The sequence below is a fragment of the Halichoerus grypus genome, chromosome 10 (assembly GCF_964656455.1).
Source record: "Halichoerus grypus chromosome 10, mHalGry1.hap1.1, whole genome shotgun sequence".
NCBI lineage: Eukaryota > Metazoa > Chordata > Mammalia > Carnivora > Phocidae > Halichoerus > Halichoerus grypus.
The window spans coordinates 28,851,662-28,870,539 of record NC_135721.1 but is presented as its reverse complement, the minus strand read 5'-3'; the positions used below and the strand labels follow the sequence as shown (position 1 = coordinate 28,870,539).

Here is an 18,878-nt window from a genome sequence, read left to right as displayed (position 1 = left end):
TCATAATACAATGTAGCACCAACAAGACGGGATTTTTCTTGAGAGCACAGGGAAACCAAGATTGAGGAATGGGAACGAAGCATCTTAGATTCTCAACCCAAAGCAGCTGAATATAAACATCTAGATGTTACAGTGAAAGTAAAGGAAATTTATGACTTTTATTCTGGTCATGGGCTATGTGTCTGATGTATCCTTCAGATACAATGGGGTTGGCATCCTTCCTTTTATCTTATTTCTCTTCCTGGAATCGCAGTGTTTCAAGCTGTTATGATATGACAGGGTATGAGTGGGAAATTGTCTTCTAAGGTCAACGTCTTAGAGGAATAAAACTGAGGATCAAACAAAGAGAAGGGGAACTTAATTCAGTAGATCTTTTTTTATTTTAACAGTCATAGAAAGAAACGGTCCTCTCATAGAGTAATAGAGAATCTAACGCTCCTGTACCCATATAATGCTGGGTATGGGTGTCTGTGTGTGTACACAAGTTAGAGTAAAACACAGAAAAACCCAGTAAGAATATGGAGGAGCTGAATAAAGAGGGATAGGGAGAACAGACGAAGATAAAACCTCAGCGAAAGTCAAGGAGCAAGAGCTGGGGAGAAGCAAGTACAAACATGGTCCGGGAGCCAGTGAGCGGCCATGAGCAGGCTGCAGTTCACACCCGTGAGCGTGCGGGGCTAGCAGGGTGCGACGCACATCACATCCTCCCCCAACACACCCAGCAAGGCAGGCTGACAGGCAGAGATGTCCACCTTCTACTAGAAAGCAATTTAAGAGAGTAAACCCTTTTTTTATGGATTCAGCCTTTGACCAGATATTCTCCAATCCTGCTATATAAGGGACTCTCTATTTACAGATGTAAAAAAAAGAAGCAACTAGCAATATTCCATTAGCCACGGACCAGCAGGTCATCTACTTAACTGGATTATCACCCGGCTTTCACAATTCAACCAGTCTGATTACCCTGATTTAAGTCACTGGTCTTATAAGTTTATTTCATTTTGCCTTTCCTAAGTTGTTTTTTTTTTTTTTAAAGAAAATGAAAAAAAAGTAAATATAATTGTTTTATGACTTCATTTAGACTTTCTTCCCTTCCTATTACTATGCAAACCATGTATCTCTCCCATTATCTTGTGAGTCCTGGAATTTTCTAAAATGTTCCTTCTTTCTCACCCAGGAGTTTCCTAACACCAGGGGCTTGGGTTCTTTCCCCTTTCAAGGGCTTGGGAAAGTCAAAGAACTTAAAGGTAGAAGTTACTTCTGAGATCATCAAATCCCTCTTCCCCTTTTTCTCTCTCAGAGAAGAAAACAGACACAGACAATATGAGAGCCTTGTCCAAATTCATGCAGAAGTGGGCCTAGATTCCTGCACACAACCTTCGGGTGCGTGCGCTCTCTGCATGGCACCAGGTGACGTGTGGAGGAACATTCCTTTGCTGCGGAACAGTTTTCTCCCGTGCACACATTTGCTCACGGACTACAGTAACAAAGGGAAGTATAGCACATGGCATGTTAGGTTAAGTGGTGGGGCCAGGCACAGGTGGGTGGGGAGTGAGCTCAAGGCCACAGGGGACAGTGAGCCTAGTGGCTTGTGCTCACACACCCTGCCTCTACCACTCACCGGGCAGGACCCCTTTCCCGGTTCACCAAGCTCCATCTCTGAAACAGGAGAGCCATATAACCTGCCACCCAAGGAGGAGCACTATGATTTGGGTTTGTCTACATTTCCAGGGGAGCCGTACCTGGAATGTAATGTGCTCAAGATATTCTATTATACTTTTTGGTAAAGACCAAAGTCACATATTAGTCAACATTTTCGCTAACAGATAATCTAAAACTTTTAAATGACTTCGGATAAGGAAAAAAAAAAAGTTAAAAATGCTTCTAAAATCTTGATTTAAAAATAAAACAGGTTTTTCAGTGTAGTGTCTCAGAAAGCAAGAGATATAAATGTTCCAGATATAGGTTCTGGAAGAGAATCAAACCTGTTAGTCAGAAAGAGGCTGGAGCCAGGAGGGAGCTTGGGAACCTGGCTGGCTGCACTATGTACAACCCAGGGAAAACCCTATTTTAAGTCTGAACATCATAAACAGTGATTTCATTGATTGCCACCTCAAAATAACCAGATTGGATTTTTCTCAATAACTTTTAAGGAATGCATATTTACAGACAGAAACTGATCACAGAATGGTTTCAGAACAAAAAGTTTGGGACAAATCTCATTAAAATAAATTTTAAAGGGGTGACTGTAACATATTCCATTCATTCATCTTCTTAATAAAAATACGGAAGTCATTAAATAACAAGTCAAAAGGCATGAGGGTATTGAAAAACTCATTTGACTGACAGTGAGAGGAAATAAGGTAGAGGTATTACGGTCTAGATTTTTAACTAGTTAATGTCTGCCCTATCAGCCCGTATCTAAAAAGGCATGAAAAATTAGAGAGGCAATGGGAAGCCCCTGTAAAATTAGGCACATAACCCTAGATATAGCAAAGAGGGAGGAGTGTAAAGAAAAAAAAACTGTGATCTAGGAGCCATCTTCTTGAGAAGCAGCCCAACTGCGTGGAGGTCTGGACTAGCTGACACAGGGGAACTGGATCTATCCTCCGGCTACATGTAGTGGGTCCATTTCTCTCAGGAAACCATGACATAACCAACCATTATAGAGGAGAATTTCTACGCAACATCTCTGCACATTGGGTGTTTGTTTTTAATATTGACCTGGTTTCACCAGGCACATCTTGTGGCATCCAAAAATGACATTCCCTGTTAAACCAAGTTTGCCTAGGCAGTCACAACTTTAAGGAGAGGAGCTAAAAATAATGGTCAGCTAAACGATGCCCAACCTAGATTGGTGCTCAGAGGCTCCTCCATCATGGGTCTACTCCCAGGTGAACTGCCCACTCCCACTGGCAGGCCAAGAGAGCAGCCAAGAGGTCACTGCTGATGGGAAAGGAGCTTGGCTACAGGACACCTGAATTACACCTGAGGACACAGAGCCCCAGGCTCGGAAGGACGTTAGTCTTTGGAAAAGAATCCCGTAGTTGCAGCAAGCACTCCAGCAAATTTCTAGAATCAGAGAATGAAATCTAAAGGGCACCTATTTGGTCAAATGCATGTTACGGTGGGTTAAAAAGGGCCACAAATTCATTGCAGCTTCTCCCATCAAGAGGTGGAATCTACTGCCAACTCTTTGAATCAGGGGTCACCCTACAACTTGCTCGGAACAACAGAATGTGGCGGAAGGGAGGCTGTGTGACTTCCAAGTCCCGTCTGTTAAGGCTTTGCTACTTGCTCTCTCGCTTCTGCCATCGCGGGAGAAGCCCAGGATGAAAGACCCCACAGGGGGTGACAGGCCCTTCCAGCCATCCCGGCTGAGTTCCCAGACATGGGAGTGAAGCCACCTTTGACCATCCAGCCCTACACAACCTGCCAGTGGACGATGGAAGAACCTCCCAGTTCACACACAGAGCCACAAGAAATAACAAACATCTATTGTTCTAAGCTACTACTTTAGCGGGTGGTTTGCTACACAACAATGAATAACCGACACCTATGCATATTGTGTTAATATGTATGATGCTGAAATAAACACACACGCTGGTGAAATATAAATTCATAATCACTGATACATTTCCTGGGCTTAAAAAAAAACCCAGCAAAAGACTTATTAAAAAAAAACACAAAACTGCAGTGGAGAGGACAAGGCTTCGGATCAAAGAACCTGGGTTGAAGACTCGGCCCCCTGCTCTGATCCTTATACCAAAGAACACTTATGATTTTGCATAAGTCACTTGTTCTCTCAGCCTCTGTTTTCATATCTCTAAATTCCTCATGGAATCAGAAATGATGATGAGATGAGAACAACAAAAATGGAAAAGCTTTGTAAACAGCAGGGCACATTACACAGTTAAGCTGTCCTTGTTATTGCTACCTTCACGTTACTTAAATACTTTGTCCCTCGCTGCAAAGATACCATTTGGATCACTGTACCTGATACGACTTCCTCTGTTGTAAGTTTCCTTTTACATGGAGGTGTTTGTATGCACACAGAGCCTTCCAAAGACCACAGGTGTCGTGAACCCCCTGGACAGTCCTGGTTTTCCTTTCTGCCGTCATACAGCATTTAGGCCCCTGGCCACTAACTCTCATTTCTTTTCACTGTCTCCTGAAAGGTGTGATGAACTCACATCCTATTCCAGGGCCAAGAGAAGAGAGAAGGGTGAAAAGAATTGGCAGGGTGCTTGGAAACCTAAAACCTAGCTGAGGAAAGAAGAATTAAAAATGGTTAGGAGGTAATTATATCACATGTAAGAATGATGTCAAAATGGGATGAAGTTCAGGAAAAGACAGCAAAAGAGGGGAAAATGAAGGCTGGGCCATTAAGAAAAAGCAGAGATGCAGCAAGCAAAGAAGGGATAAACTGTATGTAGAAAGGGCAGAGGTAAGGTGGGAAAACCAGGGTTTGTCAGGAACAGAAGAGGAAAGAGAGATCCATGCACAATAACAACATCTAGAGGGTATTGTCTGTCACTTCTAAGAGCCCAATTTATGCTTGATGAACAAATGAGTAACTGAAAACAGACAACTCAAAAGAAAATTCACAAACTGCACAAGGATTCACCCAGAAATAGGACAGTTAGGGGCTTGAATGGGTAAAACAGTCTCACTGGGAATGAAAGGGAGGAATTTGTTCTTTAAGGTGAGGGAGAGAAAGTCCACAAGCCCCTTTCCTTGTCTCTGGAAGTCCAATAAATCCTTACAAAACAGGTAAAGCTCTACTGATATTTTACCTTCACCATAACTGTAAAGGGCTGTCCCCCTGAATTCTCCACATCATTGGTTTTTGATATGAAATGGCTCTAAGTTCTTAATAATGCTCTTTGTAAACACGCTGGCAAATATCAAACAATTATAACAGAATTTTACATATTCCAAAATGCTCTTCTTTTTATCTAAACATCATGCTCTTAAAGACATAAATCACACAAAAGAATAAAGTTATGAAGTTTTTTTCTCTTAAAATAGTGTGATTATTCCATATTAGGCTCTCTTGTTTTTATTTCCATTTTCACATGGATTGTTTGGGTTTTTATTCTCTTGCCAAAGTATGACCTATCATCCTCCTTAGTAAGTGGGAACCCACTTAATATGCTAAACTAGGTTTAGCCATGGTCTGAGCATATTCTGCATTTACTGATTCATTCAGTACTAAGGCATATACAGAGGAAAAGAAAGAAGACACAATTCCTGACCTCTAGAAATGTCCTTAGTTGGTGAGACAAGACTATGCATGTAACAGTTAAACAACAATGCAAGGAAATATGTGATTAATTGGCAACACAGAAAAGAATATGTTAGGAGTTCCTAGGGAGTAGGATGGGTGTTGGTTGAAGCACGAAGACCTTTTGGATAAAATGGAATTTAATTGGAGTCCTGCCAGGTGAACAATATTAGAAAAGGTGGAAGGGAGAGATAAAGGCTTTGAGAGGTGACCTTGGTGCTTGGAATGAAGAGTTTCTGTAGTCCTGAGAAGTGGGCCATAAAGAAAGGTGTTGGGGAAAAAGCACAGGCTTTTAAAGTGAGACAAGGAGTAAGTAGTATTACCACCCAACAGGAGGATAACAGGAGACTAAAAATATTCACTTTTCTCTTCAAGAAATAAATCAACATGGCTTGGAGTGGGCCTACTCATTCATTCATTCATTCATTCATCAACAAATGTAAGTTGACACATTATAGCAATTCCTATTCTAGGTACTAAAGGCTGTAAAATACTCCCTTCCCTTGAAAAATCACAGAGTAGGAAATATTGACAAAAAAAAAAAATCAATGATTTCAATTTGATATAAAAAGTGCTTAAAGAGATACATGGGGATTTGTTTATAAGCAGCAGAGGGTACCTAAGTCATCCTCAGGGCTGAAGACTGAAAACACTTCAAAGAGAAGGAAATGCAAGTCCTGAAAGGAGGACAGGCAAAAGTTGTAGGAGGGCAGAAGTTGTAGAAGGCTCTCAGGAAAGTCAACTGAGCCTGCGTGAGCGAGCATGAGTGTGAACAAGCATAAGCGTGAATGAGCATGAGTCTGCATGCATGTGAGCCTGCGTGAGTGTGAACGAGCATGAGCCTGCGTGAGCGAGCGCAGGGAGGGGTCTCATCCAGGTGGGAACACAGGATGGATGTGGAGAAGGGGCAGGGAGTGCGCAGGGGTCACTGACTATCTAAAATACAGGAAACTAAAGGCTGTGAGAATTTACCCCTTCCCTGCAAATAATTTACAGTGGGATTTTGAACGACTTCCTTCTCTGTTTTCAATTTCTTCCTTAGAGGCACCTTTAGCTGACTGACCATTCTTTAGTCCTGAATGCCAATGTCAAAATTATGTCAACACAATAATAACCATCCTAAGGTTTATGTTTACAAGACTCACAGAAGCTTGGAGATAAAACGGAAGACATCTAAGTTCAACCTCCTTTCCAATGTAACATTTCTTCTAAGCATTGCTGGCAGGTGGCCATCCAGACGGAAAGAAATCTCTCCAGCTCCGGGGAGCTCAGGAAGCAGCCCAATTCATCACTGTACATCATTAGTTGTGAGAAAATTTTTTTCCTTAAACTGAGATTAAATATGTCTTCCAGTAGCTTTGACCCACTTCGACCCCCTAGAGGGACTGAAAAATCACCTACTGTGCCTCCTACATGCAGATGGTATAATGTTAACATTTATAAGAGTGACTTGAGAATTGTCCCTTTTCCTCACTGAAGGACTTGTTAATTAACAACTGGCTTAGTTTTGATTAATTAGGTTCTGTAATGTAATGTGCCACCTTCCTTTTCATGAAGACCTTGAAGGGACATCTGTTACTGTTAGTAGCGCTCCCTCATCCTCCATTACTGATTGGTAATACCTTATATTTGCACAGTGCTTCACCGTTTCCAAGCATCTTCAGATACATTTTCACATCATAATAAGAAGGGGCTGCACCACTGTTGGTAGGTTACCTTCACAAAAACCTTTGTATCTCCTTTATGATACAGTATGAAGGATAGGACAAGTGGTGTAAAATATATCTGAGAGACTCCTAGAGCTTCTTTTTTTTTTTTTTTAATATTTTTTTATTAATTTTGAGAGAGAGAGAGAGAGAGAGGGAAAGAGAGAAAGCACAAGCAGGAGGAGCAACAGAGGCAGAGGGAGAAGCAGTCTCCCCGCTAAGCAGGGAGCCCGATGTGGGGCTTGATCCCAGGACCCCGGGATCATGACCTGAGCCGAAGGCAGACGCTTAACCGACTGAGCCACCCAGGCACCCCACTCCTAGAGCTTCTGACAGGACAAAGGGTAGGGGAAAACTAATGTATTTTAAGAGAAGAAAAGAAGAGTAATTATCAGAACACACTCTGGATGTCTACACTCCATAACTGGCACTTAGGGACCATATATATTCCTATCTTATCAGGCCATTTGTAAAATCACAACTGCTCCTACAACAAACACAGATGGGAAGTGCCTGCCACTGGACTGGGATTGGGACAGACAGAGGTTAGAAAGGGAGCAAAAGAAGGCACCCTTTCAACCGTGGATATTAAATGTAGAGCAGAGTAGAAAGAAATGAATTGACTTAGTCAAAACGATGCCTTAGCAGCCTGGGAAAGATGGAGGAGAGGTCACGGCAGGGAAGAGGGGAGGGCATCTCAGCAGGAGAAACAGAATATAAACTCCATGTTTCCAAGCATAGGCTTCCCCAAAGCCAAGCACAAAGGGCCAGCTCCACGTTGGTGCTCTGAAGACTATCTAGGACAAGACCTGGAGACGTCATGCTCTGGAGTGAGCCTCACCCTGTAGGGCTAAGTGGATGTCCTGCTACTAGGACTAAAACGACAGCAACTTTTTCCCCAGCAAGCCAAAGAGAGCTGTGTCTGTTCCTAGAAGGCATCAAAAGAATTCAGACTCCTCTCTGCCTCAGCAAGTAACAGGTCTGGGTAGATGTGTGACTGCAAACGGTAAGGATCCGTGGGGAGCAGTTCCGTGAGGCAGGCAGCGTTTCATCCCATTGGACACAATGGTGAAGTACCTGTAAGATTCACTGCGGAGGATCAAATGACGTGCCGACTCTGATCCACACGTTGCTGCCTCCCTGAGTGCATCCTGCTGAGGGACATACTTGCCTGGACAGTTCCCAGCCTGCGAAAGTGCACAGGTACCCCGATACTGAAGAATCCAGAAGGCTTAGTGACTTAACCTGATGGCAGCTGGCTTTGATCCAAGGAACAATACATGTAAACACCAAGTCACAGTCACAGTTCCGATTTCTCCCCACAAACAGGAGAATTTTAGGTTTCCCTGATACTTAGGGGAAACAAACTGCATGCCTGAATCCGTGCTAACGCACAAGACCGAGGAGAAAAGCTGATAAACCGATGACAAACCAACCTTGTGGGCAGGGTGCAGCAACCGTCCGCTGTGAGTCGGACTTGAGTCTCGTAGCTGTCCAGAGGGCACACGGCCTGCTGAACGGAGGGGCACTCCACGGTGCTGCAGTCCACGCTGAAAACTGAGAGGGGCAAACAGAAGCACCATTTACTGTTACATTTACTTGCATTTTGAGTCCCAGCACGAAACTCTGGCCCTTCGCAAAGGGCTGCAGGTTCCTTGCATCCCAGAACCCTCTCCTAGCAATGACATTTTTATTTCAGCCAACAGTAGAGAACTGCAATGTGTCCCTTATCAGTGCCAGGAAGGCAGGGTACAAGACCTCTAAGAGTGAGGATGAAGATGTAGGGGGAGAATGAGAATGGCACCAGTGGTGGTTACGTGGCTGGAGAGAGCCAGCCAGCCAGAGGCGCTTCTCGTGGAACACGGCAAGAGACGGACAAGGGATTGTTTGGCTTCAGGCATTTATCTAGCAGTAGGGGAAAAAAAAACAAAGAAAAACCTCTGACCAACAGTTAGAAACTTGCAAACAGGGAAATCACTATCGTCTAGACCTGTTCACAGACCATATTAGAAATGCCACAAGAACAAGGATGTTAGAAATAATAATAAAGCAAGAAATAGCTGTGAAAGGACAACAAATCAAATGTAGCAAAGAAGGTGAGTGAATAGTCTAAGAAGTCTCAGCACATGCCATCAAGTCAGCGGAGGGACGGTGGGGGCTGGCAGGGAGAAAGACTGGGGCGGAGAATTTCATGACAACACATCTGGCGTTCTGATGCGTATATTTATCTAAACATAACTTGCTGTTTACATATGATGATTGTCTTTATGTGTAATAAGGTGATCAATACATCTACAAGTGAGGGCTCTGATCTTCTCTGGGGGAGTGAAGCACGGAGCTAGAGGACCATAAATTTCAACCCCGCTTCCCCCATCAAGCATACTTAGAAGGAAAAGAAAAAGAAGAGAAGAAACAAAGACGGTCCCTATCTGCAGGTGCTTCCGTACCAGTGGATGATCACTCTGGCTCTCTGACTGGAAGGCCAGACATCAGGCTGCCATGACCCAAAGTGGCAGGTGTGCCCATCTTCCCGAGGGGAGGGGGGAGGCGGCAGCGGCAGAGGGGGCTGCGACCCTGCGACCCGGTGACGCAAAGCAGCAAGGCTGCTGAGGCGATGCCCGCGCGTACCTGGTTTGCACTCATAGAGGTCACAACACTCTCCCGGCTTCCCTGAGGCTTTGGACACCAGTATGTTCAGGTATCCCGGCTGGCAGACTTTGCGCAGGCAGCCGGCAGGGTCGCACACGCAGCGGCTGGGTAAGGGGCAGCACTCCCCGGGGGGAGCGTAGCCCTCGATCAGAACGGAATCTTCAGGACACCGTGGAGAGAACTGGACTTCACAGCGGGCCTTGGAGCAATCTGGCTTCTCTTCTAAATGGGAGAGAAAGAATTTAGCACATGCCCGGGGGCAGCGTGGGGCACTGGCGTAGGAAGCACGGGCAGTCCTGAGGATCTATTCATGGACCGAAGAGAAGGGGAGAGAAAGAACTCTGGCGGAAACCGTCACACTCAGCTTAGCCGGCCGTGAAAATCTCCCCTGAGATCCGCTCACGACACGGGGGGTGTGAGGCTTCAGTGGCCTTCTCCACCTTCCCGCTCACCTGTGCTGAATAATCGATGTCCAGCTCACGGACTAAAATCAAGAGTGGTGCAGGCAGGTGCCTGCATGACGTGCAGACTCTGGGAACTGGACTTCATCACTGACTGACCAGAAGATCTTTGAATTTAAAAGGAGATTTAAGGGCTGCTCTCTGAAAACAGTGTATGTTTAAAACCCTGAAACAGACCCAGGAATAAATCCTGGCTACTTCAGGGACTGGGGATAAGGTATGTGATAATCAGCATGAAGAACTCCATCTCTGAGCCCTCAATTCTGAAGAGATGAACTTATTCAGATCCTAGGATTCTATGATGTGGAAGCTCAGCAAGATGGAGAATGAGCTATGTTCCCATGTAATTTCCCCAAACGCCATCTGGCGTTATCTATCCCTAGCAGAGATCCATCAAATGCCCCTCTCTCCTTTCTCTGGTATTATGTACTGACCACTGACGCACCTCCACTTTAAAAGATAAGAAATATAAGTCAAGCAAAGCCTTAGCCTCTGGAGCCCCAGTCCATAGCGGTGTCTCTTGGTTTAAGCTTTTAAGAAACCTGCACCAACATCATGTCCTTGAGGAAAAGGCTGAAACAAACCCAAAGCACATCATCAAAGTCCCATGATCTCTGGGGTAGATGAGGGAAGTTCAGAAAATATTGGGTGAAAATGATGCCATGTGGAATGGTGGTACGTTATCATTAGCTCTGTCTTTCCTACAGTAAAACCCATACAGAATCACAAAAGCAGGGTCAGATCCAGATCACCTAGTTTAGTCTTCTAAACAAAAAATTATAGTCTGTTTTGTAGGTAGACCATTTCCAAAACCAAGTGTTCCTCATGTCATTCCTACCTTGATTGCTGTATCATTCATTTCACTGACCCTCTTCCTTGTCTACTTCCTGGCTAATCAAAGAACACTGTAGGAAAGCCTTCATACTCACAGTTCTAGTAAATTCATTAAAAAATTATTAAGCACCTGCTGTTCTAGCACCTTGGGATGCATCATAAAGAGAACAAGCATAGATTCCTGCCCTCATATAGTTTATAGCACAGTGGAGAGAAATAACAAAATAAAGAACAAACATCATAAATGAGCCAACTGTGTAGTAGCAGAGGGTGTCAGCACCATGGGGAAAAGAAAATGGAACCGAGCAAGGGGGAATCTGAATGCATGGAAGTGGGGGACAGCTGCAATTTGGTCAGAACAGGCATCACTGAGAAGCCAATGTTTGAACAAAGACTTGAAGGAGGGAGAGGGAGGGCCATGGAGCTATCTGGGAGAAGAGCGTCCCAGCAGAGGAAACAGCTAATGCCCAAGAAGAGAAAGGAGGCCAGTGTGGCTGCAGTAGGATATACGGAGAATGCATATATCCTATTTTCCTATGATAACCCCAAGCAACTGTCTTTAGAAGAGAACACAAGAGGAATCCCACTCTTGGATACCCATCAGTGTGGACAGAACAAATCAAAGTGCCGAGGAGGAGAAAGTGAATCTTGATTGCATGGGGACTGATGGAGATGGAGTCTGTGAAATACATTCAGTGGATGGTTCATCTGGCAAACACACTGTCTCCTAAGAAGAGCTCTGTGACATTAATTGCAAATAGCACTTAATTCCTACTCTTGTTAATGTGCTGCAGTTAACTTATTCTGTATCACATTCTATTACATTCTCATCCTGCAAAATATGTGGTATGTATAATCAGACTTTTAAAATACATGCTTCAATAGAACACGCTTTCATCATAACCCAACATATTAGATCTTCCTAGTTACTCCGCTCTTTATGTTTCACGGTCTCAACGTTGTCACCTACTGATGTGTTTTGCAGTTCAAACCTTGAGAGATTTATTTACTTCCTAAGAACTACCTTTGTAATACAAATGGGATAAGGTATATAGACAGAGTCTGAACCACTGTCCGAAGGGATTTAGGAATGTTAAAAATGAGGATTAGATCTTATTAAGTGCTTTTTCAACTTCTCTCAAGATGATCATATTGACTTTCCCTTTAATTTATTATATAATCAATTAGCAGATTTAAAATTATCCTTGTTTTCTTAAAGCCTCTTTCTAAAGATCCAGCTGGATCTTAACATGAAGATTTTTAAATTGATAAGCTTGAATAATACTCACCTGTAGCTCTTTGATGTGCGCGTGGGTGTGTGTGTGCACTGCCCTCATCCAGTCTTAGTTCCCACGTTACACTAAATTGTTCAATGAGCTGTTTCTCATTCTACCTTACTCTGCTGTAAAACATTTTAAATAACATAGGAATTATGCATTTGTTGAATTTTTCATACAACCCAATTGTGAAACTATCAGAACTCAGTTTTGTTTTTTGTTTTTTTTTAAAGGAAGAAGAGACAGTTTTGATTATTAGATTTCAGGCATTCTACCTCTTTTAGAATCATCTGTACAGACACTGCTGAGTGTCTAATTTATCTAGATCTAATTTATCTAGATTTTCAAATTCATTTCAGGTTTTATGACCAAGCATTCTGTCTTTGTAGTTTATGTGTTCATCAGTTCTGTTAGTTTTTGAATCTCTTCCTTCTTCGTCTTCCAGATTATTTCACTGATTTTTCTCTAGTGCTTAGTTCTCTTCTATTGCCTCTATTTTCTTAGAAATGCAAATAATTTCAATTGTGATTTTAATACTTTAGGCCAAATATTGCTTTAGTTATATTCTGATTTTTTGATATGCATTACTCTCAATGTAAACTCATTTCTTAAATAATCTATAATTCAACTTTGATTCCCTCAACTGAAGACTTTATAGAAGAATGCTATTACATTTCTGCATAAGTATTTTTGGCTTTCCTCTTGATTTTAATTTTTATAATTTTATTGTTTTGTTGCAGAGAATGTAGGCTGTACAATTTTCTACTTCTGTTAATTTCTTGAATTTGTGTTTGTGTGTATGTATGTGTTTTGGCACAAGCGTGTACACATGTGGTCTGAGGTCAACTTTAAAATATATGGGTATTTGAAAAGAACATGTATTCTCTGTTTATTGGATGTAAACTTGCAAATCTACAAAATCAAGCTTAATTACGACATTCAGATCACTTACATCTCCTCTTTTTTAATTTCCAAGAAGGATCTATTAAGATCATCCACTATGAACCAGTAACTTCTTGTATTTCCAACCGTTTTTACTTTAAAGCTTTAAGGTTGTGTTAACTCCATGACTAGCAGGCATAAGATTCAAGCCCATTATACTGACTTGGCAAGTTGTAAAATGATGCTTTCGAAGAATCTAGGTTTCTAAGATCTGTATCTTTTTTTAAATTGTTAACATTCTTGGCTTTCCTCTTCTTTCAACCCTCTGTTCATGTCTCGATGGATTATCCAGAACCCCTATTCACCAGCACCTTCTCCAACCAGTCGTCACCTGTGGCTTCCCAACTACGGTTACCATAGCCTCAGGAAGTGCCTTTCTGATACTCCTTTTCTCAGCCCCATTTCTAAATTAATTCATCCTGTAGATTTCATTTATTCATCTATGCCTCCGTTCCATCTCTCTTCCATGAAGAAAATAAGGAGAACACTACAGCCACACATGTATTTTCCCTCATTTAGAAGGTTTTTCTGGTATTACCTCTGAATTTTAAATTTCATCCACTTGAAAAGAAGCCTCTCCTGACTCTTTCCCTATGGTGTCTAACAAATCTATATATTATAATTAAGTTAATTAACAAGCTTTTCAGTCTGGTTGCCTTGGCAACGCTTTGCAACCGGCATCTTTAAAAAAAAAAGAACAAAAACTGCCCCCGGTACAGAAAGATTAAAGTGAAAGTATCACTTGTAACAGAGGTCACCAAGAGAAAATAGCTTCTTTCATCATATTAATTATCTTCCTTTAAGAGGTTAGCCCTTAAAATATTGACAGGGTCAACCATATTAGAATGATTTTACAATAAAGTATATATCAATCTTAGTCACTTGAACCTGTGTGACCATGTTGGCTAGTTGTAGATCTTCTCCAGGTCCACAGGTCAACAGGGAAATTACAATCATGATCTACAAGTAGCAATCACATTCAAGATTTTCTGCTTAAACACAGATTTAAATAAAACCAAAGCCAAAACAAAAACTACTAGATGGGAGGAGAAAAAAAAAAAAGAGAGAGAAACATTATATTGCCAGATTCTCATCCTATCTGATTTTTGCAGAGTCCCACACATCTGACACTGAAGCCTTCCTCCTCTTTCAAAATCCCTTAAAATGTCCCTTAAAATGCTGCACACTTGTTAATGGAAAACAGGCAGCATGAAACAGACTGAAATTTAGACAGTCAACCGACTACAAAGTCAACACTGCTGAGTGTTCCCTCCGTCCTTTTCCTGAAATCTATCCTGATTCTCACACACACAAACGCACTCAGGCAGCACATGGTCTTTCTGACACAATCCTTGGGAGTTCCAACCACAGAGATATTTCAAGGGATGCCAAGTTTGGCTCAGACTTGATAATCACAGAATTGAGTAGGTAGAGCACAGAGTAAGGAGGGGAGGAGCCTGGGACTGCTGTTTTCCCTACATCTCACGCTGGTAATCTCCCTCCTCACACCCTTCTCTCACTCATTCATCTGACAAATATTTACTGAAGGACTTCAATGTGCCAGGGGTTCTTGGGCACAGAGCTTCGAGATGAGAATAAAACCAAGTCCTTGCCCTCCTAGGTTCACAATTCCGGAGCAAGACACTACTCAAAGAGCTACACAGTGTGCTGTCAGGTGGTGATAAATGTCCCGAAGCAGAATCAGCAAAGCGGGTGTACCAGGTGGGCGAGGGCAGGTCTCACTGAGGCTGGCACCTGCACAGAGGCCTGAACAAAAGAAAGGAGAAGGCATGCAAACAGCAGGGTGGGAGTGTCTCAGATGCAGGGACCAGCAAGAATCAAGGTGCTAAGGCAAGAACTCTCCAAACAGAAAATACACCTCAAAATTATTAAGAAGAAATCTAAACTGGTGTAATTCACAGGGAGAAAATACCAATAAAGACTTACAAGAAAAGTATTTTGACAGGTGTTTCTTATGAAGGATTCAATTCTCAGGACTGGGCTAAAGACATGAAAGCGATCTTTATTAATGGGTCACCTTCTATGTGTGAGGCACCGTGCCTCCCCTTTTCTTACCCCCATGTGAACAGAGATAACATCTTCATGTCTACCTGGCAGATGAGGAGCCAGGCACAGAGAGGTTAAGAAGCTTGGCTAAGGTCACAAAGCAGGTGGCAGAGGCTCCAAAGCCTACAATCTTCCCACTGGTCCACAATGCCAAAAGCAAAAGAAACTTCACCTTTCCTCATCAACTTTCCTGGTACTTGTATATTTAGTCAATGGCTACACTTTTGCTCACATATAGAAATGCAAAATTAATTTGCAAAGATAGAGAGGTTCAGGGTCTTCGGTATTGTCCTCAACACTTTCTGGTCAGCTGTCCTCCCAAACTCATTTGCTCCTTGGCCTTGCAGACATCACCCAATAAAAGGTGGAGCTTTTCGTATCCAGCATTATTTTGTTCCGAAAACTTCTATTACAAATATAAGACATATGTCATCCCTACATTTTTAAATTTAGAGACTGACTCCTTTAAAGTTACACTGTGAATTCTCTTCATTCACATTCCATGATTTTATCATAACCTTTTTTGGCAAGCTTCGCGGTGAAGACTTGTTCCACACAATCATAACCCCGAGGGGAAAAAAATTAGGCTTGTTGATACAGTCCCAGAAATATTTCATATTTCAGCTTGTTCAGAAACACCAGCTGTACTTTCCCAGCACTCTCTTTTACTCTGAATTTAGGATTTAACAGTGAGGGAATCTACATATGCCCTTTTCTTGGCAGTTTCTTGAAAGTTCCAAATTAAATTGTTTTCATTACCTAATAAAGTTAGTTTGCATCACAGAATATAAATTAGCCAAATATAAAGAAAAAATTAAATTATCTGTAAAACTGCAACATGAGATACACTTTAGTGGTTCTCATGTTAGCTGTCCATTAGAATCACTTCCCAAGCTTTTAAGAATACCACTGTCTAGATGCCACCTTACATCAATTAAATCAGAATTTCTAGGGGAGGGGCCTAGGAATTAAAATACTTATTTTAATAGCTCCCTCGGTGATTCTATTGTGTGATTAGAGCTGAGAATTACTGTGTTACTCCTCCAAGCAAACTGGGAATCTTTACAATGAAGTTCCCTATTGACAAGGGCATGTTTAAACATCCTGTCCAACGGCAGCTGGCCAAATGCCAAAGAAGCACTGAGCCCTCCAGATTTCTGTCTGCCACCAAATGGCCCAAGCTCTATGCTGAGCCCCATGGTACCTCCAGGAATCTCCCAGACCACACATCTTTTCTAAGCAAGATCTTACTGAATTGGGTTGAAAATAATGCTTTAGATTAGAGCTTTGCTACTCAAAGGGTGGGCCCTGGACCAGCACCATCAACATCACTTGGGAGCTTGTTGAGGCTGCACAGACTTAGACCCTTGGGCCAGACCAGAAACTGCATTGTAGCAAGATTTCCAGGTGATTCAGCTGTCTGAAGTAATGGTTCTCAAACCATGGGCCATGGACAGGCACATCGACCTCTCCTGGGGATATGCTAGAAACGCAAATTCTAAGGCTCCACAGACCTTAGACCTACAGAATTAGAAACTCTGGGAGAGGGGCCCGGCAATCTATCTGAGCAAACCCTCCATGCAATTCTCATACACACTGCAGTCTGAGAACCACAGCGCTAGAACAGTGATTCTCCACCCTGGCAGCACACGAGAATCTCTGGGGAGCTTTAACAATCCAGAAGCTCAAGACTACGACCCAGACCAATTCAACCAGAATTACTGGAAGTGGGCCACTGGTATCAGGATTTTGTAAAGTCCCCCAACTTTTCTAAAGTTGATCCACTGTTCTAGGCATCTCTCCCCACCAATACTTCACACTCCCAGGGGATTCAAGGTTGCTTTAATTCTTAGGAAACCTGAATCAACAGGTTCTCTGAAGTCTTCTTGGAAAAGATCAGAGCTCCCTGGGAAGAGTGAAAATAGCCGAAGTGGTAGGGAGTAAAGAGCTAGATCCCAAACATGGCCTGTGTACGTTCTACTGAATTTTAAATCACAGTTTACCAAAGGTTATTAGAATTCTGAGTCCAGAGACATTTTATTTCATCATCTGTTAATTCACACCAGGAACATGTATTCAATTTACTTCCAGAGGGATTTGCCATTCATATAATTAAATTTATATATTCATACACAGCAACACATTTTCAAAACGTAACAATGAATTTATTTTTAAAAATCTGGCAATAAAGTAAGGCCTCAGGATGGTTTGGATAAACGTATAAAGAACTGAAGATGGCTTTCAAAAAGACTAATTTTGCCTAATAAACTTCTCTGAATACCTCGTCCCCTTTTTGCCATAAACAGAAGCCCACAAAAAAGAAATGAAAATTATCAGAGAATGGGAAAATGACTAATGAGGAAAACTTAAATGAACTAAATTTGTGTAGTTGGTTCAGCAACATCTTGAGAGGAATCTTCATAACAGTTTGAAAATGTCATAGAGGCATAAACATAAGAAATGAAGAACTCCCCAGGGTGTTTAAATGGAAGGCAACATCCATTACAGAATACAAACAAAGCCTCTATTTTGTGGAGTGGTTCTGACCTTGGGTAGGCTGCTTTCTATACTTCAAGTTTTCCTCCACTGAGGAAGGGATGCTGCAAAGTAGGCTCTTCTTTTGTGTAATCATGAGACAGATTTGGAAAAATAAAACGTCAGATTTTAAAGATGAGAGAAGGAAGGGTCTGGTGTTCCTCATCTGTGAAATGGGGGGCTGGCCCTGTAGGTGGTCCTCTGTGGATGGCCCCCAGGCAGGAGTTCTGCGAGCCCTTCCTACGGAACCAGGGACTCTGGGTCTCTGCTCCTTTAAGGAGGACCAACAATTGTTACTGAATTAGAGGAGCCAGTCCTTTTCTTTAAAACTCCAGGATTTGTGAACAATGTAGAGTTTTAGTAGTATAGTAGATCATGCGATCTTATGAGACTAAGAAACCAGGAACAGAAAACCAAAGGTATTGTCGGTAATATTGTCAATAAATTCCTGAGTCCCAGAGGTGGTATATGGATTTCAAAAGTCTTTAGAAGGACTCCAAAGAATATTATGTGCCAATCGGAGGTCTTCGGAAGTTCCCAAAAGTTACTATACTTAACGTGAACAAAACAATGTATCAAGAGGGGTGCCTGGGTGACTCCGGCAGTTACGCATCCAACTCGATTTCAGCTGGGGTCATGATCTCAGGGTGGTGGGATGGAGCCGTGCATCAAGCCCCACACTGGGTGTGCAGCCTGCTTGAGATTCTCTCTCTCCCTCTGCCCCTCCCCCCCGCCCCGCCCAACTCACGCATGCTCTCTCTCTTAAAAAAAGAAAAAAGATGTATCAAGAGTAAGGGGGGGCACAGAGCAGCGTGAATAAAGGACGGGCACACAGCCCTGCAGAATACTGCTGTTTTGTCTGACAACAGTGGCTAGGGATAAAGAACAGCAGGCTACTGAACTGTTCAGGTGGTAGTTCTCACGAGGGTTTGCACATTCTTGGGAAAAAAAAAATCACAACCCATGTAGCTAAAAATGTAGAAGTAGATTTTTGAAAAAATTATTTCGGCCATTTATTTCCTCTTTCTCTTCCTCCCTTCATTACTTAAGATAAAATAACTTGTTTGTACCACTTGCTTGCCACTGAACAGAGGTTACTTTTTAGATATTTTACCTTTCT

The 18,878-nt window shown here is 42.4% G+C and overlaps 1 protein-coding gene across 6 annotated transcripts in view; it reads right to left on the bottom strand.

Moving 5' to 3' along the window:
• CRIM1 (cysteine rich transmembrane BMP regulator 1) overlaps window positions 1-18,878 on the bottom strand; it is a 183,664-nt gene that overhangs the window by 92,051 nt on the left and 72,735 nt on the right. For 5 of the 6 annotated variants that reach the window (XM_078056176.1, XM_078056175.1, XM_078056174.1 and 2 more), the window contains 2 exons: window positions 9,622-9,864; window positions 8,430-8,550 (listed from right to left, as the gene is read on the bottom strand). In XM_078056176.1, the coding sequence (XP_077912302.1) occupies window positions 8,430-8,550; window positions 9,622-9,864 (364 nt within the window). The remainder of the gene's footprint in view (window positions 1-8,429; window positions 8,551-9,621; window positions 9,865-18,878) is intronic. The other variant, XM_078056179.1, reaches the window with a different exon arrangement.